The sequence below is a fragment of the Pungitius pungitius genome, chromosome 13 (assembly GCF_949316345.1).
Source record: "Pungitius pungitius chromosome 13, fPunPun2.1, whole genome shotgun sequence".
NCBI lineage: Eukaryota > Metazoa > Chordata > Actinopteri > Perciformes > Gasterosteidae > Pungitius > Pungitius pungitius.
Window position 1 is genome coordinate 13,800,418 of NC_084912.1, and position 22,435 is coordinate 13,822,852.

Consider the following 22,435-nt stretch of genomic DNA (forward strand, 5'->3'; position numbering starts at 1 on the left):
GCAGAAATCAAATGCACGCGCTGTGTACAACATCCTGTGTCAGCTGGTGCTGTACCACTCCCCAGCTCCGCGTGATAGAAGTAGATGTTCCTAAAGCATAATCACCCACCGTGCCCCATCACTCAGTTCTTTCTCCTATGGGCCTGCCCCTAAACTGTCTCCATGGTGACAAAAGCCTGTCTAACTAGTTCAGGCAGGTTGGGTGTCAGGTATCTTCCCCCACTCTCAGTGAAAGACGGCAGGAATGAGGTGTGTCAAGAACCTGTTGCAGGTCTCTGCATGTCGGTCACGCCCACGAGGGCCAGACTATCAACTGTTTGTTCTATGGATTTGTGCTTATGGGGTTAAACTCATTTAAAACAAACCAGTAGACGGGTAACTAACTTGGTTTATTCAAGCATTTAAGATGTTTTTCAGATTCCTATGGCATGAATATGACCCCTGGATGCAGAATGGAGACAGTACTGGGAGTGAAAATTCTCCCCTTTCACGGAAAGAACCTTTATGTAAAACAAGCAACAAAGGCCTTTTCTTCCAGTATCTGATCCTCTTTAAAACAATGTGTCACGTGATTAGGGAACCCTAGCAACAGATAGACCTTTCCACCAAGCTATTCCATAAATCATAAATATCTGGTACATCCTCTTACCAAGTTCCTCTAAATCAGTGGTTCTCAACTGGTCTGGCTCCGGGACCCACCATCACCCCTTAATGACAACATCTCAAATTTATTCAAAATCAAGTTCATAAGCTGAATTTTATGTTTAATTATCATCCTTGCCAACCTTGAGACCTCAGAATTAGGGGCATTAAAAGCTGCATTAAAAGAGTCCCTTCAAAATAAAATCACAGGATGATTTTTTTTATTTTTTTTTCTATTTTTTATTTTCCCATGCAAAGGCCCACTAAAAACCAGTTGAGAATCACTGCTCTAAATCAACTAACTTCATATATTCCGACCACGCCGTGCTACATTTCCTTTTAAAAACATGGAAGGCTTCTGCTATTTGTGCATGATTTAACCGCTGTCTTGGCTACTCAGTAACTACGATCACAGGGTCCAAACCTCCTCTTAGTCTTTAGTGACTGGCATGGTAGAGCAGGACATGCGCGATGCAAACATTTCCCCTGCAATTGAGCGTTTTTCAGCTGCTGTCTTGCATCCTGCTTTCATCATACTGATCCGTATCCTTCATTTTACAACATATAATACTGTGAGGAGCTTGGTGCCCTCAGACTCAGACAGACTCAGACACAAGAACACCCTCAATTATTCCTTAAAGTCTTGTGGCCTTTCCGACATGACTTTTTTTTGCTAGCTAACTTCAAAGAGCATCTCAAAAAAAAGAATGAGACACCAGTGAGACATCTGAACAATAGGTCCGTAAGAATGCAAACAATAAATAGAATCTTTCAGCAGATATCAGTAAACACCTCAATATTTTACCAAATGATACCATGCGAGAGCGAAAGAGCGAGAGGAACTCATTTGGATTCAGCACATGTGGTTCAGCGAACCAGTTCTTATCCCTTCCAGGAGGCAGAGAAGTAACGATAGCACATACAAAAAGTAAATCCAGCCCGTTGGACACAAATTGACAGGATCGCACTAGAGACCAAAGAGGAACTGTGGGGCGATGGAATCGGGCCGAATGCAGCTGTGAACGACTCCCTCGCCTCCAAATTGAAATGATGTGAAAGGCAGCTCAGCTCAGCAAAGCATTTCTCTCAAGCCCCTCACGCCGTCACAGCAGCGTGGGGGTCTTGCTGCGACGTCCCAGCGGCGGTGGGGATTGGCTCCTCAGCTCTTTGCTCTTCAGACTGACGGGCTGCACCACCATCAGGGCCGGGGCCGAGAGGTGGTGGGCGGCGGCCTTCTGCTGATGAGCACTGTTGATGTAACTGGAGACGAGTAGGGTGATCTCTCTTATCTGTTGATGCAACACAAAGAGAGAGGGGTTGAGAGACTGGAACTTTGCTAAGAAATACTTCATGTACTGATGACAGTATTGCAATTGTTTAGTAGTGTTACAAACTGGGTATCTCTTGCGACATGACTGAGTGGAAAATGGGCCGTTTTGTGGTTTCTTCTACTGAATACCCACAAGAATGAAACCACGCACACGCTTCTGAAAACTTGAAAGCTGGTGTATCATTAGAAAGACTCCGGCCTGCTGAGCAAAAGACCATTTTTTAAATCATATTAAAATCTGCAGGCATAATTAGCTACCCAATAGCTAACAGTTACCCCCACACCTAAAATTGACTTTGCTTCATGATCAATTTGACTCTTTCTGTAGAGTCTTCCATACATGTCATGTCTAAAATGTTTAATGAGGGAATGAATCAAGTGACAATTAAGGTCAATCAAGCTGTCTTCTGCAACCGGATGAGTTTCCCCCTGCTGGTCAGTAGAGAGAACGCAACTATCGCGACACTTCATTCAACAGAACTCCGTTTGCCACCTGGTTGTATGTAAACGTGTTAATGTTTTGTCATGCAAAACGGATCCAGAAAAACCATATCAAACCAGCATGAAGAAGGATGGCGGACAAAGAAGTTCTTCTCTCACTCACCTTGGAGGCATCGGTTGCAAACAGGTGTTTCTCTGTGGGTTTGTCTTTGCTGGCATTCTGACCGACAACCAGCATGAAGTCTTGCTTGCAGCCCCCAAACGTCATCAGGTTCCTGTAGGAGTGGGACGCCAGCGGCTTCTGAACACACGGATGCACAGACATTTGTCAACGCGGTGAGCAGGGTGGAGCACGGATGGGCATGTGACACCGTGCATTGTAGCTCCTGGCATCCTTGCGTGAATGGTGACATGAGGTGCTTTTACTGGCCGGAAGAGTAGAAACGCGCTATAAGAGTACAGTTCATTTCAGATTTAACAATAGAGATGCTTACCATAGAGTTGTGCTCCAGAACGCTGACGCCATCTTCATGCACGGCGAGCCAAACGCGGGCACCTTGCTGCGGAGAGGAAGTGATGGTCTAAACAACAGGGAGGGAGAGAGAGAGAGATTAATTCTTCTTCAAATGTATTACTTTGGAACTGCTCTGCCTCAGACCGAAAACTACTGCCGAGGCAGGTTAAAAATGGCCGACACTGGCACCTCACTCCCTCACACTGAGCTCATCCACCTCAAGCGCAGCATCATCAGGGACAGCACACCCCTCAGCCAGCTCAGTCTGCCTGACCCCCTTCCCTCTTCAAGGCGCTACAGTTTCTTCCCCTCAGTGGTCAACAAACTCAACCCTGGACCAACCCCCCCCCCCCCCCCCATGTCCTCTCCATCATCGCCAACCTCTCTCCTCCAATCACACGTCTATATATATTTTTTATTATATATATATATATATATATATATATACTGCTTTCTTTGCACTTCTGGGCAGAGTACCTGTACTCTGTGCAATGACAAAATAAAGTTGAATCTGAAATCTGATAATATAACGTTACTACGAAGCTATATGAATATCAATACAACACGCTCAATTTCACTGTCCTCGATCATCAGCCAACGAGGGACACGTGAAGTGGACGACCTGTTTGCCGCATGGAAGCCAGTGGACTAAATTATTTATAAGCAGAACAAAGACTGTAAAACCAAAATGGAAACCTGCTGCATGAGTACAACGTGAACAGTTTTTGTTGACGCCGCAAGTCTGCGGTCGAATATGATGTTGGTTTCCACCTAATTGAGGTGAGCCATCAGGAAAGAATGCGGTCCTGAAGACACCTGTCGTAGCATGTTTGTAGTACCTAGCCTGGTGTTTGTCATTCTGTCTTTCTGGGGAGCAATTGTGTCACTGCGATAGAACGAGTGTTCCCAAAATCGGTGTGGTCTGAACAAGGGGATCAAAATTGGGCCATAGATAGATTCTGTTTCGAAAAAACACAGAGCTTCCTTTTTCTTTTCTCGGAATTGAGGAACTTCAATTTCAGTGATTTAATCAGTGTGTGTGCAGAAGTAGGCAACAACAACACAACAATTGCACTTCCTATTTCTTTCTCACTTCTTTCTATTTTGTGTGCAGAAGTGAGCGATTTCATTTTTCTTTCATAGAAATGTTATAACATGTTGGTACTGTACCGTACAGGCATTGAGAAACAGGGGTATTTTTATTTTTTCAGCCCCCCCCCCTCCCCCCAAATAATTTGGCATTATTGTAATGTAAAATGTAGTGTACAAATGTTTTTTTGTAAACGAAAAAAAACAAAAGACAAACCGATACGAGGACTTGGCGTGCGTGTTCGAACCACGCCCTGACTCAGGTTACAAGCTCAGCACGGAGGCAGAGGGACGCACACAGCATCAGAAAGACGGCCAAAAAAGGGTTTGAAAATGTTTTTACACTGTTCCCAACTTTCTTTGATTTTAATATTTTAGGTAAATTTACTTATATGTTATATGAAAATATGTAATAAAAAAATAATAATAAAACGTGATAAAATAAAAATTGGAAAAGCGAAGTCATATGTACTTATTTGATGAGTAAAAACAAAACAAAACAATCTTTTACAGTGTATATTTTTATAATTTATAATATATTTTATTAATGAGAAACAAAGAAGGAACAACCTTATTTTTTATGGTGCGGTTGGGGTTCTGTCAATGTCCCTATATCCCCAAAGGGGGCCCCGACAAGGTAGAAAAGGTTTGGGATCCAATGTAATAGCCTATTATCATAAATAACAATATAAAGCCGGACACTAGGACCATTGGGAGGCTGCTGCTTTTAGGATTACATGTGAAGTGGTCTGTGGTAGGTTACTTTTTCAGAACTGCACCCTCCTGCAAATTCAATGTAAATTAGTTTCCCCCCCCCCCCCCGACCCCCCTCTGCACCTCTTCTTTGAATCCACCTGTCACACACTCTTCTCTCACACACACACACACTTACTTTGGCTTCAAATAATTTGGCACCAAATAAAGGCCACTTCCTTGCTACGGTGAGGTAGATCCTCACACACTCGGAGGAACTTCGACCCCTCAGGGAGGCCCAGCGGGCGGAGAGACGCTGCAGCAGTTGCCTGAGTGACGGATCAGGGATCAAAGATACGTTGCGTTCAGGAGTACGATAGGAAAGTAAGAGCTTTAACTGCCAGGGAGCAAATTGCTTTGATGAAACCTACACTTTACGATAGTTAAAAACGTGATAATGTGCTGTCACTGATCACACACACACAGTGGTAACCCTACTGAATCAGTCCTCAGTGTGGTCTGGTACCTGAGCTGCTCCTCGGACGTGGTCTTGCGGTAATGTTTAGGGTAGAATCTGTCCAGGACCTGCTTCAGGGTTTGGTTGGACTTGGTCTGGGCTGGTCCAGGGGCAGAGAAGGGACGCTCAAAGTCCCCAAACTCCACCTGAACAGGAGCAGGGAGTGTCAAACTGTATTCTTTTCATATCAATCTGGGGTCTGGTCTAGCAAACCATAAAGCCAGGGAATTAAGTAACTTATAAACCTGGGCCAGCAGGGCAGCCATCTCCAGAGCCAGCTCTTTGTTGACAGGGAAATGTCCCGCGACAATGGCCTCATTTGTCTGGTATGCCAGCAGCAACCTCTCCCTCTCTGACTCCCCCCTGACCTGGAGGGAGAAGTAAAGCCTGCGGATGGAAAGGTACAGGCCGGTCATTGAAACAAGGGGCAAAGAGGCACGAGGGAGGGGAAAAGGCTGTTTGCCTCTCTACCTGCTCTTGTAGGTGAGGCGGAGCGTTCTGGTGTTTTCAGACTTCCCAGTGTGCTGCTCCTTAGAGGCCTGCTCCCATTTGGAGATGATGTCACAAATCTGCAGCGGGGGGAGATGATAGATTGAAGACGTTAGAAGGGTCTGACCTCATAAGAAAATGACAGATGGCACGAGTAGAAGGTGGACCTTGATGCCTCCCTGGAGGCAGTGCTCCAGCTCTCGTCCAGTGGGATCATCCGTGTACACGCTGAAACCCGATAACCCCGTCTTCCTTATGCCGGTGTCCTGGTTCAGGCGACACTGGAACTCGTCCACTGTGGTCGACGCATCGAAGCTCACCACCTATAGGTGACAGTTAAGCTACTTTTACCACTACTTACTATTACTTGAGCTAAATGCTAACATCAGTCAGTCTTCTTCGTTCTACCGATCATTCATAGAGGGTCAAAGGCAAAAACACAATCACACACCTACGGGAAATTTAGAGTCACCAATTAACCAAACCTAGCGAGCGTGCACTGGGGACTGGACTTTGGACTGTGGGAGGAAGCCGGAGTACCCGCAGGACATGCAAACTCCGAAAGTCTGCCAGGTGGTGTGTCGGACCCAGGACCTTCACGCTGTGACCGCGCCACCTTGCCGCCCTTTCACGACAACTATGTCGGTATTTTCTGTCTGTTATCGTGTTTTAGTCATACAGCAGATTTACATACAGCAAGCCCTGAGCTGAAACCTGGCAGGTAGGCCGTGATGTCATCACTTCCAGCAAGTGAACACGGAGACAAAAGGCAGGGAGGGACAAAAACAAACACTCCCTAAAGAGAAACCTGGTGAAGGCAAACCTCGAGAGCGAACAGGTAGACAGAGGGAAGCACGATTATGGGACGCACATTAAACGCATATCGACTGTTTACAGGCAGACTTAAACTGTGCGTGACTTAAGGCTCTTGTGCTAAGCGAGGCAGCAAGAACCACTGAGTGGTGTAATCCCACCTGGTAGGTGTTATTGAGGAAGTGAACGGGGACGCTAAATGGCAGGGAGTGATGATAGGGGTTCCTCAGTAGGATGGACAGGATCTCCATGCGGGACGGCCTGGCCTGCCTCTCGCCCTTCTGCTGGGTCCGCTCCAAGGAGCGTTGGCAGTAGATGGCATATTTACCCACCTCCGTCCTGAGGAAGCAACGGTACAGAGCATGGCATATAGAGATTAAATAATAAAGATATTAACAATCCCAAACAGGGACGGCTTGCCGCCTTGTGCTCGGGGAACGCACGGAAGTAATGATAACCTGTATGTAAAATATAAATGTGAAAATAATGGGAACATGAATTACTAGTGAAAAGAATCGGTCTGGTTAAAAGATATAAAAACAAGATTTCTAGACTAGAATCTTTTTTCGCTTTCCTTCTAACTTGTGTTTGCAAAGGTCATGTTGCATGTTAAGGTTCAGGGGCCACTGGTGTTTTTCTCACCTGGAGTCTCCTTGTCTTTTGAGGTGAACCTGGAGCAGCCAGAGGAACGGATGCTGGGGCAGAAACAGTCCTACACACAGCGCTAGGAACTGCCAACCCTAAAATAGACCACAACAAGCAGTGACAAATAAGAGAGAGAGAATCTATGAAGAGAATTAGTGCAACGTGTACTAGACCGACTGCATAACTGCAGCTTCTCCTTGTTGTATTGTAGTTCACGGTGGAACAATAGAAGGTCTTGATCCCGTGGATCAGACGGTGGGTTCACTCATCTACACCGTTACCAAGCAGCCACCTGACTGTGTTGTGACTCGTTTTGTTGTGGTTTCCATCAGGTTTTATGAACCAATAGAGCTTTGAATTCTGCTCTCTGCGGGTGTTACTGGTATATCTGGTTATAGCTTATGGGAGATCACATGACAAGGAGAACATTGGCCTCTTTGTTTCCTATAGCTATATAGCCATAAAGGATTTTTAACGGTTCTCAGTAAACCGTGGTGATTGTAAACGTTGTATCGGACACGCCTCACTTTACTCCAAACAACACGGGCCGCTGCTGCCACAGTCTGGTGGGAATGCTGACCTGCAGGGGACCCGGGGGGTCGGGCGGCAGCCTTCTCTGGGTCTGCTTGATGAGCTGGCAGAAGAACTCGTTCTGAAGCTCGGGGTGGGCCAGGCACACCTGCAAGGCACTCTGGGCCAGCGAGACGTGGTAGTCGATGGCCGGAGCGTCGATGGCCACGTTGATGAAAAGCTGACAAGTCTGAGGAGGGAGGAGGTTTATTGGGTTAAAAGATAAGAGATATCACGCTTGGAATGCGGAAAGTTGTTATCGATACTGTGTGTGTGTGTGTGTGTACCTTGAATAGTTTAACGGCCTCGGTCTGCAGAGCTTGTGAGGGCAGGGTGGTGAGAGGAGACAACAGGGCTTCCTTACTGAAACACAACATGGGGTGTCTCCAGATCTGGGAGTCTGAGAGACAGAGAGAAGCGTGGGAAACATGTCAAACACATTGATGGAATACGATATGCTCAATTCAAGAGGCTCTAAATGACACATGTGGTATTTATTTTTAATCTAACCCATAGATTTAGATTATTAACCCATAGCATATTTTATTTTATTCCTTGCACTACGTTGTCCAATGTCTAAATGTCTAAATGTCTGTTATGCACCAACCGTCAAGTCAAATTCATTGTATGTCTGACATATTATGGCAATAAATGTTTCCTGATTCCTGAAATGTTTAGAATAACTATGGACCGAACAAAAGTTACTGTTTATAATATATATATATATATTATATTTGTTTTTTACCCAAACCTATTAATCCGAACGTGTTCAATTGAAAAAAAAGACAAAATGATTTCCATGATTTGTTTCATGTTTGGTTTATGACAATGCTGAATTGTTACTTATTATAACATTGAGTCATTACTTTGAGATACAACGTCAATAATGTGGGATATTAAATGATTATCTTGAGTTATTATTACGAGATTTTAGCTGATTAATATACTACTTCGTATAATGAGTTACGAAACCTTTTTCTTTTCATCACTAAATGAAGTATTTCAACGTAATGTACGCAAACGGTCTTTCGTAGTCTGTGAGCCAAACCCAATCCAAAACACCAACAAGAAGCAAAGGAACGTGTAGGAACTCTTTACTCGGCTCTCCATCCAGTTGGAAGAGTTTCCCCACCAGCTGTTCAAACTCAGTGCCGACTTTGCTCACTGCGGCGGTGCCCGCTGCCACAGACAGATGGTAGAGCCACGACTCCTGCACAGCGACACACACAAGGACCTCAGAGGTACATGGAATACACAGTCCCCCCTTTCACCTTCTCATGAGAGAACATGTAGAAAGTGCAGAGCAGAAATATTGCAACCAAGACAAAACTAACCGACCTTTTCGTGGCGGGACTCGATGAGCAGGTAGGTGGGGCCTTGCTCTTGTAGATGGACGGCGAGGATGAAATGGGCCGTGTCTAAGCCCCGCCCACACGCCTTCAGGTCATCACACGAGTCCCTCTTCCTGTCCACCTCCTCTACCCGGGCCTCCCACAGCTTAATCTGACCCAGGGGGAACTGAGAGCCCACACATGGACAGTTTTTACCATTGCACCTCTCAAGTGAAGCTATTTCCTGTTGAATCCTTTACTCTTTGATGGAAACATTTGGAAATTAAACTAATTGAAATTGAAAGGGGAAAAAAGAAGCTTGCTGAAAATATTCTAGACAACAGTCTTCAAGATCCTACCTAACAAGGAGAGAACATTTTTGGAACAATGTAGTTCAGTTCTTTATTACCCCCCCCCCCTTTTAAAAGCAAATAGTTGCCTGTTGTTATGCCTATGTATTTTTATTATGCTCTGAAATTGTACAGTTTTAGGGAAATATCGACATAGTTATAGTCCAAATTCTGGGCTACAATATACCTCAGCCATGTATCTTACTCTACTTTAGTGATATATTGTGAACATTTTGAAGATCATCACTGGATGAGATTATCTATTGAGCAGTAATCCGGATCCCTTTTTTAATAAATGATCTGATGGCCATCACAGTTCAGTCCCCACGTCCTGGAAACATACGATTAGACGTTGAACCTCACCTTGTCCTCTTGGCTGCGGAAATAGTACAAGGTTTTGCCGATCAGAGCGCACCAAACCCGCTTGGAGTAGCCGTGCTTCACCTGCAAACACACGTTTCACTGAAGATGGAGAAACTAAAGCCACACAACTGCAGAAAAGATATAGAAATCTAGGGGAAGAACTAAGTTGTTGATGTTTATGTTTTATTAAAGTTAAATTTTGAGATGTCATTTGAAAGGACCTTGACGAGCAGTCCCTTCATGCCGGGACGAATATCCGGCTGGGTGAAGAGCGGACTGGCGGCCTTCACCCTGAGCACGCTCTGCAGCACCCGGAGCCACTCCTCCAGCAGGTTGGGGGAGTCGGCCTTCAGGTAGTACACGCGCTTACCCGTCATCACCTGCGGTGGCCGCGGTGACAGGAAACAGCGGCAGAGGGTTGGTGCAGGACGGGGCAATTCTGTGAGACGGTATTGGATGATGGACGAAGAGCAGTACGTACCTGGAGGACTTGTTTTCCGTCTCCACGGGCGATGCTGCTGGTGGTGTTGACCTCGATCTGACCCTGAGGCTTCCTGATCACGTCGCTCTGTTGGAGGATGAGAAAGTAAACACTCGTACCTCAGTACCACAGGAAGACACCACAGTACCATAGCGAGGCATTTAAAACAAAAAAAGCATTGAAAATGAAGAGATAGTGTATAAAACACACAGGTGAGTTGTAGTAGAGTAGCTCTCCGTCTTTGAGGACGAACCAGCGTCTCTTCCAAGTTTTCTTCCAGGTCTTCACCATCTTCAACAGGTAGCCTGACTTCTCCATTGGTTCCTGCAGAGACACAACGCGGTTCAGTCCCATGTAGTGGAGGAGGGAAGACAGAACTCCATGTCCATCTATACTGAAGAGTTGAATCTAAAACAGATCAAGGTTGTCGTACTGCTTTATTTCACAAGAGGACGAATTACACATTTTTTTGTTGTTTTTGAAAGCCATTTTGTTATTTAATTTCCTTGTCCCCTTTCCTGGGAAAAAGAAAGAAAATAAGATTCCAATCAACCTCACAAAATAATGTTCTGTATTCTCATTTGGTAGCAGGTAGATCTACAGAAGTTGTGTTGAGGCCACAGGTTGTAAATAACACGTGGAAGTAGGTGCTTCCTGTTGGTTTGAGGACTGACATCGTGAAGCCTTTAGTTCAGCGATTTCGCAGCTACCACCTCGGCTTTTTGTAACCAGTGAAGGGAAGTGACAGTATATGACTATGCTAGCTACCTGTCACATTAACCACCACCTTAATACTCTTTATGTGTGTCACCTCAATTTACAACATGAACATCATGCTGTATAAGTCATGAAACTAGAGAACTTACACTCATGTGTACAACGTTTACTGAGGAAATAAATCAAGACATAAGTAGAGTCATTTTCTCATATTTCCATATGAAGATGTATGTATGAATGTATAGACTTCTATACAATTACACTTCTTTTAGCACTCCGAGGAGTGACCCCTGCTGGTCAATAGAGAGAATGCAAGTTTAAGGCACTTTGGCAGGATGAGGCCACTTGGGTGACCATTTCCGTCAACACACACACACACACACACACACACACACACGGTAACTCACGCTCCTGCCGTTGTCGCTGGCCGAGGAGCAGGTCTTGGGAAGCTTCTGCTCTGGTTCGGGGCACTCTGTGTCTGTGGAGTAGGCATCGGGGGGGATGGCGTAGTCGCTCTCTGACGTCATCGAGGACATGGACACGGCTGGAGGAGGACAAGCAGAGTTGAAGCCTCATCGTGTCGGTGCAGTGGTCAACACCCTGGGGCCGTGGGGCTTCACCTCTCTTGAGGGAGCGCGGGCTGCCGTCCTTGCGGGAGCTGGAGGAGGCGCGGGAGCTGCAGAGGGAGCCGTCCTCCTCCCCCGAGCTGGACGACTCCTCGGAGCTGGACGACTCGTCCGAGAGAGGGCTGCTGCTCAGCAGGGTGGCTTTCTGCGAGACGCGACCGGGGGACGGGGGGGTTATCAACCCAAGAAAGGACAGCAGACTGCTGAGACGTTGGTGGCGCACTCACCCCCTTCAGAGTGGTGTAAACCGGAGCAGTCATGTTCTTATAGACGAAGGACGTGTACATCACAAAGGCGGGATAGGACGACTGGAGGGAGGAGTCTGCACACACGCACGGATCACAGTTCAGAGAGTTCAGTGGCGTTTGTGCGTTGTCTCTTCTCATTCGTCTTACCTTTGCTGGTGGGGTCCGTGCAGGACGTCTCCGACAGACGGATTCCTGACTTAGCCACGGCATAGATGCGACTCTCCTGTGGGAGAAATGAAGAGGAAAACCACCCGTTGAATTGTCCCACAAAATGCATTACACCTATAGGGAGGTAGGAAGTGAGTCTATGTGGTCCACCTACCATATAGACTCACTTCAAAACTCACAAGCTACGTGCCTCTTAGCAGCACAAAGTAGCCCACGTCACGGTGATCTGCTCCGTTCAGCGGACTGCTTCGTGATTTCTTACCCATGAGGGCAGCCGGTGTAGCGGGGGTGTAGGGGGCGCTGAGATGTCCCCGCTGACCTCCGGACCAGGTTCCGGTCGGCCACGTGAGGTCTGCAACGCTGGAAAGGCATGAGCGGCCCTTGAGCTTAGAGGAGGCATTTCCCTGCCCGTCTCCATGCCGACCCGCTGCTCCTGGTCCAGGTCCGTTTCCTGTGGGCGGAGCGGGCGCAGCATGCTGAGAGCGTTGCGCGTTCGCCCCTGCGCGGCCTCGGTGCTGGTCGGGGGCTGGCTCAGATGCCTCTTGGCCATGGCCGCATTGGTCAATCCGAAGCCCGCCGCTGTCCGCAGCCGGGGCTGTTTGGGCGAGGCCGGGTTATCCCTCGGGTCCCGGGGCGGGTTGGGTCGTTTCGGGGTGAGAGCCGGCGTGAGCATGGGGCTCGGGGTGCTGGCTTCGCCCGACGAGGACGAGGACGAGTCGAGTCGCTGGGACTTGAAACGTTTGTTGAGCTCCTCAGAGGTGAGGTCCTCCAGCCTGGCCCTGTGTGCCTCCTCCTTCTCCTCCTCCTCCGCCTCCTCCTTACTCCCCCCAAGCGTCCCATCGGGCGACCCCGGCAGGCCGAAGCCGGGCCGCTCGGCCCGCTGCATGTCGTCGTCAAACAGAGAGCTGCTGTCGTCCGAAGCGGTCAGGTACGTCTCACTGCCGGGGCGGCTGGACTCCGGGCCGCCGCCGCCTCCTCCTCCTCCTCCTCCTCCTCCTTCTCCATTGGACGCGGCGCTGGAGAGCACGGAAGAGACGCCACGAGACTCGGGTCCGTGTGCGCTGCCATCAAGGCTTTCGGTTGCACTGTTGTCCTCCAGAGGTCCGGTAGAGTCCGGTGTCCGGACTCCCCCGTTTGTCCCAGACGAGGCTTTCTCTGTGGAAGCAAACATCGAAGCAGCAGGTGTTAAAGAGCTTTTTGTTGTTGGAATGCGTACCTTCAGCCACACAGCTTGCTGATTTACAATACAGAAATGACAAAACATAGGGTAGTGGTGCTCTTTGCCCTCCTGTGGCCAAAATGAGTATTTTACAATAAACAAAAAGAAGATTAAAAAATCCTGCCAAAAAACATTTTCCCACACAGAAATAATATCAAAAGAAAAACATCACAGACTTAAAAAAGAAAACACCAAAACTATTTTTGCTCATTTGTCTTCCGTAAAAGTTCTCCAGGAAATAAAAACTACAAATATTTTTATAAGGAAATTAAACAATTGACTAAAAAGCTCTTAAGAGTCACTTTCCAACGTTCAGTTTGTCCCACAATAACCACCCAGAGTCAAAGCTGTGAATCCACGGCAACTTACCGCTTGTGTCTCTGCCCTCCGTGTCCTCCTGGGTGCTGAGGGTCCTCTGGCAGGGTGCCGGTCCCACGAGCACCTGCGGGCTCTTCCCCCTCACCTGGAAACAGCCAAACGTCAGGCTGCTGAGCCGCTTGGCCTCGCCTGGTCTGCACAGGGCGCCTCTTCCGCCCCCGCACTTCTGCTCGAGGGCTGCGGACGTAAGAGCTGTGCGTTATTATCATAATTGAGATTTCAAGCTACTTTGTGACGGATAAACCGGATTCGAAACTCACACTGCACATGTTTCTGCAACTCCCCAATCTGAGCCTCCTGCTGCTTGTTGGTTTCTCTCAACCCAGCGTTCTCCACCTCAAACTGAAGGAGAAACAGGTTTCAAAATAAAAGCCCTTTTCTTGGACTCAGAGATTTTTCCAATGGACTGAGAAACTGGAGAACCCAACTCACTCTCTGAACAGTTTTGTTCAACTTGAAATCTAAACATAATCATTTAGTTTACCTCGGACAACTTCAGCATCACCCATTCCTTGATCTTAGCGGCTTTCTCCTCCACCGTTTTGGCGTCCTGATGTCGGATCTGTTTCTGGAGAATTAGAACATTGGAAATGTTTTTTTTGAGTGCGAAGCCACACCTCCCTCTACGTTCTTTTGCACCTCGGCATCTGCCAGCTTTGAAGAAATTCCTCTCGTGCACGTGCCCCCTACCTGCTCCTCCAGCTGCTGCTCCAGCTGGGCAATGGCCTCCTCCTTCTCCTGCAGCACCGTCTGCAGCTCCTGGCACCGCCGGAAAAGACGCACCTCCGAGTCTCCCGACTGGCTATCGGAGGCCTTCAGCTTCTCCTCCATCCACTGCACCTGAAAACACACACACACACACGCCGTTCTTACACACATCCCGGACACCGCACACACTGAAAGTGAACAGCGTGCTTGAGTTGGGATGCTGACCTGCTGGTGAGCGGTAAAGGCCCGTTTTTCGGCATCTATCACTTGCGTCTCCAATTGTTGAATCTGGGGAACAAAGAACAACTCTTTTAAAGTTAGATCCAATACCTTGGTACTACTAAAATATTCCTCCACTTTAGTTCTGGAGCCAAACACAACAGCACCACATAAAGCAGCAGGACTTTTGGCATTTCTGTCTAGGCGTCAAGTTCCCTGATGTATCAAAAATGTGCATTTATATATTAGGCATTTATGAACAAGTTGCTCACCCGTGTGTATGGTAAAAGTGTTCCATTGAGGCAATGATTTCCACACAGCGCGTGCTATGTTAGCAGAGAAGGCTGGGTCTTGGAGGCTAGCCTTACCAGGAGGCACCGTAAGCCAGCTTCCGATGCCCAGGGGCATATTCTTTTGCACTGGGCTCTCTCTGCCTGTACTCTGGCTGCAATAATACTTAAACGTGGCTTCATTTGCACAATGGCAACTACAACAGGTCCAGGAAGTGCTGTTTCTGAGCAGCAATGGAGCCCGCCCCTCCCTGGCTACCCAGAGGAGGGAGACCAGACTCTGAAAGGAGGTGAGGAACATCCTTGCATTCATCTATGAAACCGTCACGCCAAACGGCGGCGCCGCGTGCAGCAGGGACCACTAGTTTCGGTTGCCACGTACTCAGCTCCCTCGCACTCGTGTCATTTCTTTCCTTTTTCCCGTTTCTGCAGAAGTGCTGCATCCAGCACCTTTAACCAGTTTTATAATAAGAACGAGGTGTCACATCTGTAAAGGCACAACCGGCTCTTTGTGTGCTGAGATCACAGCCGAGCATGCGGAACCTGGAAGCAGTGTGTTAAAACGGCAGCAACACTTAAAAGGTCACACACGCGCACACACACACAGGCTCATGAATGGACCTGCACGTGCACAAGGACGCAAAGGCCCAGGGGGAGTGGAGGCGAGAGGGGACTTCATGAGCAGCATTCCTCTGAAATTCTTCTGCTCAAAGTGGCACAAGGACAGTCCCTGGAAGCTCAGCGGCCTCGTGGGGGGGGGGGGGGGGGGGAATGGCGCCTCAGCATCAATACTACAACTAGAACTAGAGTGGATAACTTTGACCAGGGGGGGGGGGGGACTGGAGATAATGATGGAAATCATCAAATCATTGACTGTGGAGTCAATAGATACACGGGAAGTTTGCTCCAGACACCTGTCACTCATAAAAGGCTTACAGTCATTTATTAAGTACATTTGAACAGCGACAGTGAATAACAATGATTCCTAAATAATTCATTCATTATACTAACCTTGACCAGATTATACGAATGATGGATTAACCAATAGAAAAACACCAAAAGAAACCACCAGCCCCCTTTAGAAATATACTTTTACGTGTAAAGGGATATCATCAGGCAAACGTTTCCTTACTCCACGAAGCAAAACGTAACAAATAGATAAACAAATATTTCCTTTTATATGTATTTATTGTATGGGGGAAAACTCCTCCTCCCAAATCTCTTTAAGTAACTCAATTTCCTTAGAAATGTGCCTCCAACATATTGGAAGCTACCCGCAGCTGGAGAACCAGACCGGGGGGGGACCGGGGGGGGGGGGAAGCTGCCCCCAGCTCGGTCCAAAAAAGGCAGCCACACCCTGCTGGAGCCGCTCAGTGTTTCCACTGCACAGCATTTCCTGGATGGTGGAAGCGGCGCCTCACACTGTTCCACAGTCATTTCGGAGAGAGTTCTCCAGACGGTACGGGTTCATGTCTCCGCCATGTCATCGGGCCTTAACTCCTCACATGTGGGTTTGGAGATACTGCGACCCAATTTACCCTTCAGCGCTGATAAAAAACTACACTAAATAACAGGGGTTGGTATTCAACACCTTAAATACAGAGTGACAGTCGGTCCATAAACCGCATTTGATCCTTTATTTACCCGGATGGATGAGTGCGAACAAATGAGTGCGGCTGCTCCGTTTTACACCTACAACCACTTCCATTCACAAAGAGGGGGGTAAAAGGTTCAAAATGAGTTCTCCTGATCTGAAACACTTTGCGCCCAAAGGGTCCTCGGAGTCTCTAGAACAGATTTAGCAACCGGCGCAGAGCGGCCCGTTAATGACAGGGCTCGTAGCGTGCTGGAGATGGAGCTTGAGACAACACACACCACACGCGCGCACACACACACACGACAACACAAAAACACATCTGACGATAAGGACGGGGGTGATACTACTATCAGTATCAAACCATGCGTGCTACGAGTGCATATTTTTGTCATTCTGAATATTATATATAGGATGAATAAGGGCTGGATGCACACACCCACACACACCCACACACACACACACGCACGCACACACAGAAGCGGTCCGCCTCCAATCCAACCTTCCGCTCTGAATCCAAACTCTGGCTCAACTTCCATTCTTGGAATTCCACAACTGGCGCTCTGTGGCCGACCTCGGTCCTGGACGACACCACCCTCCTCCCTCCACCCCCATCGCTCCGTCCGCAGCCAGCTCACAAAGCCTCCCTCTGTAGACGCTGCGAGTCCCAGTGCTGACCTACGGCTTTTGATACTAAGAACGTTTGCCGAATGGAGTCAGTTATTCTGCAGAGGACCTGCTCACCGAGGGAGTGGGACTCAAACTCGGACGTGTTCACTGTAAATCTGTTTGACGGAATCCTAGCGGTTGACAAACGGGGGGGGGGGCAAACTCCCATCAACATCAAGTCTTTGTGAGTCTTTGACTCACAGGGCGCACTGTATCCAGGGGTACAAAAAGACTGATGAGGCATCTGGTGGTGATGACTAAGTGATGATATATATATATATATATATATATATATATATATATATATGCACTGAATGTGTAGTTTGAATACATAATGAATAGTAAAAAGGAATAATAATAAACTGCACTGCACTAGATGTTTTGTTCCTATTTTGCCTGTTTTATCTCAAAATTAGATTTACAAATTAAATCAGAATCTCTCAAGTGAGCCATTTTAGGCATAGAATGGAACTGATTTACATATGACACCGAGGCCACGTCTTTGATTCATGTTTAAAAGCATTGATTTTTTTTTAATTAATCCGGAGATCGGAGTCCCTGTGGTTCTCAGAGAGATGGAGTAAAAATGGGTGTGTTACGTTAGGAGGGGAGAGGCTGACACACAGCCTCTTTGTCTCTGTCTTTAGATGTGTAGCCTACTGTTACGGCTGGAGGCCCCGCAGGCCGAAACCAACGTCCTTCTCAAATAGCAGCACCCACACTTTCAAAAACCATCCATGAATGATTTTTGAATTGACCTTTGTGCAGACGTTCACACGTACAATATCTGTATATAAAGAGCTTCAACTTGCAGACACACACATATGCAATTACTAAACTGGGTATTTCGTCCTGTGTGGCTAAATCTTTTTCTTTCTTCCTCCATCTCTCTTGCTGTGGCTTTCTAGGACTTCAGCAATAAGCCAAGTCTACCTGGATTCATCTGAACATTTCAAGCAACAAACATTTTAACTCGTTGTTTAGAACTATTGAACGCACCCAACGCGACAGGTCCCCAAGGACCGGAGCCAAAACGGCTCCATGGTCCTTTTCGGCATCCCACCTCCACCGCGCTACGAGGGGGATTTTGTACTGACGTACACGCGCCCCCGCACTGCTTTTAAAAACAAATACCTCTGGCTCTGGTGGTGGGAGCCACAGTAGAGTGAAAAAAAAAACATCAGCAGGGGGTTGTGCATGCTAACATGATGAGGTCATAGCATCGCCGGGTAAGTGATGGGTCATCCGACAACACACCGATGGGAGTTAAAAGTTGCAAAAGCATTTCGGTCAATAGAAAGATGATGAAATCGGGAGTGAACTCTGCTTGAACTCCGCATCCTTGAGAACAAAATCAACGCTATTGTGGATGCCGTGAAATTACGGGATTAGAGCTATTCTCTGTCACATTCCCAACAGCCTCACAGGCCCTTCTGTCACAGTGCTCTGAGAAAACCCAAACTGGCCTGGTACTGACATTCAAACTGGGACGCGGCACTGACTGCTGGGCGCTAACCTGCTAAGCCAACAGTCAACACCACTCAAAGACACAAAGTAAACCGGTTATGCCGAGCTGAACTTTGCGTTCAATGAGGTGTTTTATGGAGTTGAGCGAAAGGCCCCTTTAAAAAGAGCTCCAGTCCAAGCTGTCGAGGGCCACGTGGGCTCCAGAAAACCCGCCAGGGCCGAACCGTCTCCCGAGTCTCTACCGGAGTTTCTGCTTGCTCCACGCCAGGGTTGGCTTTGACTCTGTAATCAACTGGAGCTGGGTCGGTCCCATCATGCAGTGCGTGGCGGAGCCCTGTGGTCAGACTGCTGTTTACATTAGAGCTCTAATCAGCCTCCCCGGAGAGGGGCTCCAGATCTGGGCCACTGAGCGGTTTGGGCCGGCCCAACGTGGGGAGGGGCGCCTAGACGCCTAAAATGCATCTCATAAGGACACGAGGGGCTGTGCAAAGAGTGCGATATAAAATTGAGTAGGCAACGAGTTCCAAGTGCGAAGATCCAGATCGGGCTCCACTGCCCCCCTTTGACCTGCAGTCGAAAAAGCCCCAGCGGAAGGAGCAGAGCCCGGGGCCCGTCACAAGCGTTTTGTTGCCTTGGTGCTTTGCTGGGCCTCGCTTGGAGACAACACAGAGGGAGGGGAGGCAGAACCCGGGCTCTGCTCTGCAAATAGTCAGACCCCTCCAGCACTGAAGAGAGAGTATTTTCCTCAGACATAATCGTAGTAAGCATTTTTAAGAGACAAATATGGGTGTGACATCGGAACTGTGTTCCCCTTAATACTGGTCCACTTAATACTAATTAGCGTGGTTGTAATTTTGAATCCGTGTGGATTCACGGTGTTTGTCAGGTGTTTGACCCCGGAAGGGCAAAGGGTTTTGACCGCCAAACCGGATGTTTGTACCTACGAGGAACTGTTGCATGTTAAAGTGGAATAAAATCAATTCAAAACAGAACCGTGGACTCGGTCTAATGTTTCCCCCACAACATTGCGACAAGGAACAACACTAGGCTAGGCTCCTATAACAGTATATATATCCTATATATATTTTTTTTGCACTCTGACCCACCTTGTCGGCGGTGAGCTCTCGAATCTTAATGATCTGCACTCTGAACTTCATGAGCAGCGCCTCCAGGACCACGCACTTCTCCTTCCAGTCCTCCTGGCTCATGGCCTCCTCGCCCTCTGCCATGCCTGGGGGAGACAACACAGCAGTGAGCAGCTGTTCTTTTCAGTCATCAGCATCTTTAGGTGACCAGCCTCCAGGAGAGAAACTACAAGAAAAAAACTCCTTAATTTGTCCTCTGGCCAATTTTTGATAATCTGCTGCTATTTGGCTCCATAATTTCTTCTTTTCAGGCAAGTGGAAAGAAAACATCCACTTTACGTCCATCCAATACTCATTCAAGTGCTTTAGCGATTTGAGTCTGTGCCCAAATCACAAACGATATCATTAGATAATGCCTGCATTGACGTATTTAAATAAATATTTTTTAAACTTGTAATACAAAGATTTGTTGTCTTAATGTGCTTTATAAACCAGGGAAGTGTCATGGTGATGTACTGTGTATTAGTAATTAACTGTGGTATTGTGTGGTATTGGGAACGGTGGACGTTTTCTGGTCCTGTTCATTTAATTCCCTACCATTTCTATTTTTTCTCCATTTTTTTTTTTAAAGTTTCATAACAAAGCTCCATTTAATAACTGATTGGTTGATGCTTACTTTTCATGGTTGATGCTTACTTTTCATTTTTGTATTAGGGAAACAAGTGTTTGTTTTTAAATAACATGAAGTCAGTCAACATATCTGATGTTCTGAAGAAAACCCAATAAGCACACAAAAATATATATATATCAGACAGAGAGCTTGTTGTTGTTGTGCAGATGTTTTGCTCGCAGCCAGCACCTGAAATACTCCAGAGGTTGAGCCCAGCCGGACTAGTGGGCGTATACCATTAACCAAAAAGCAGAAATAAAACACAAAAACAACTTTGCACCAACACCCTTTATGGGACCTACTCGCGTCATGCTTTTTTCAGCTCTGCTGTATGAAAACAGGACACAGAAAGATGAGATGAGATGAGAGGGACGAACGAGGGTCTCTGAAGGAGGAGGAAGATAGAAAAGCCAGCGTTTTTTCTCTCCTCTGTATAATAACCTCTCATTACCGGCCTGGCCTGCTCACAAAGAGACTGCAAACATGTGGCGAGTGAGGCTGTTAAAAAAGGAATGGTTTCCACAGACTTATTTCTGTTGCCTGTTTTGCCGCTGTGAATACGGGCAAAGCCAAGGGGTGTGTGTCTGTGTGTGTGTGGGGGTGCATAAACGGCCTTAAAACGACATGTGGGAGAATATTTAAGGATATAAATAATGAAGATGGAACTCATTTGACGATTATTTTCCAAACCAACTCTTTGTGTTACCCTGAATGATCGAAATATGCTGCAGTTTAGTTGTATCGTGAATATGATGATCCTGTTTATTGTTAAGCTTTTAGTTGATTAAAGCCTTTCATTGAAACAGATAAAACACTATAAAATATACATCTGATGGAGTACGGTTCAGGTTTTTGTCTAGGACGATGATTGGCTCGTTAAGAGAAGTTCAAAAAGATCCCGTGAGAATATGAGCTTTGACAGAAATGCACAGCAACGATGAAAGGACTGACAAACACTAAAGGCCATTTGACCCCTGGCTCCTGACGCAGAGTTTCTTTTTGTTTCTCCAGCTCACTTCCTGTCTATAGAAAGGTCAACCTCAGAGAGAGAGAGGGAGAGAGAGGACCAGAATGTGCTGTCTGAGCACTTATCTGTGGTTCTGTGTTCTTGGACTGGTGACGTACTGTAGGATGGAGCCATTAAAACCCTTAAAGCATAGAACTGAAGGTGATGAGAACGCCCCCACAGCCCCCCAACCCGCACTAAAAAGCTTATTTATTCGTTATTCATACAGAAGTGTGGCAAAAGGTTAAACTTGAAATAGTTTGAAGTAGGCCTACTTAAAATTGAACTGACTGTAGGCTACCACGTCATAGTTGACGTATTTTGATTTTCTCTAAAGCTAAATAAATATTAAGATATTTAATGAATTAAAAGAGTATAAATCCTCATATATAACAACAGTCAGAGAAAGACACCAATAGCATCACTCTTACTTTGTTTTGCTTCAACAATGAGTTCTGGAGTAACGGCATTCACATTCATGGGTGTCACCGACTAAATCAACAATTTCCCTACAACGTGTTTTTTATCTTTGGCTATAACCGTACCGAATAAATTGTCAACCATGTCGTTCCCTATTTCATCAAAAAAGTGCACATTTTTATCAAAGTTTCTCAATTTACCTCCTCGAGATTATCCGATGGGTCGAATCTATGCGACGGACTTCAGTCCATGTCGACCAGCGTCCAAACAGTTTGTTGTTGATGATGTGGAGAAAAATCTTATTTTAATAGTAAAACGGTGAATTTCTCTCCTGACTGGGAGGATTTCATTTTAGCTTTCGGGGAAAAGTTGGAGACGGGTTGGATATTTTAAGAGGGTGGGGTTTAACACGACGCGGCCAATCATGTGTTCGGTAGGCGGGTCTTTGCGCTGCAGAACCACTACGCCCCGCGTCTGACTGACGTGGGTTTTTCGCCAAAGAGAAGCCGGAGCGCTATTTCATTGACGGAGCCTTATAGCAGCGTGACAATATGTCGGAAGTGACGTCCAACATGTGCACGTGCACGGCATGGACCGTAGGTGCATCAAGTTTACGGCAGCCATACAGGAACAGGAATCAGTGTCGCTTCAAGTTGCACAGTTTAACAACATTTACGTTTGTA

The 22,435-nt window shown here is 46.9% G+C and overlaps 1 protein-coding gene across 1 annotated transcript; it reads right to left on the minus strand.

Annotated features, from left to right (window-relative positions):
- Positions 1–370: 370 nt before the first annotated feature.
- Positions 371–22,119, minus strand: plekhh2 (pleckstrin homology domain containing, family H (with MyTH4 domain) member 2). The gene is made up of 30 exons (XM_037466418.2): positions 21,953–22,119; positions 19,678–19,802; positions 14,558–14,620; positions 14,315–14,464; positions 14,109–14,192; positions 13,885–13,966; positions 13,616–13,801; positions 12,290–13,182; positions 12,007–12,082; positions 11,839–11,933; positions 11,606–11,756; positions 11,393–11,529; positions 10,479–10,592; positions 10,269–10,355; positions 10,009–10,167; positions 9,788–9,868; positions 9,082–9,261; positions 8,842–8,953; positions 8,031–8,143; positions 7,754–7,933; positions 7,171–7,268; positions 6,690–6,867; positions 5,883–6,038; positions 5,698–5,795; positions 5,472–5,613; positions 5,236–5,372; positions 4,909–5,038; positions 2,908–2,994; positions 2,577–2,714; positions 371–1,931 (listed from the first exon to the last, which is right to left on the minus strand). The coding sequence occupies exons 2-30, from the start codon at positions 19,798–19,800 to the stop codon at positions 1,746–1,748; spliced, it is 4,416 nt and encodes a 1,471-aa protein (XP_037322315.2). The 5' UTR covers positions 19,801–19,802; positions 21,953–22,119; the 3' UTR covers positions 371–1,745.
- Positions 22,120–22,435: the final 316 nt, after the last annotated feature.

Excerpts from the sequence above, each read along its gene's own strand:
- plekhh2 (XM_037466418.2), bottom strand. The coding sequence starts at position 19,800 with ATGGCAGAGGGCGAGGAGGCCATGAGCCAGGAGGACTGGAAGGAGAAG. Across the intron at positions 10,593-11,392 it reads CCAGCGACAACGGCAGGAGC|GAACCAATGGAGAAGTCAGG; the intron begins GTGAGTTACCGT and ends GTGTCTCTGCAG. Across the intron at positions 7,934-8,030 it reads AGGCCGTTAAACTATTCAAG|ACTTGTCAGCTTTTCATCAA; the intron begins GTACACACACAC and ends CTCCCTCCTCAG.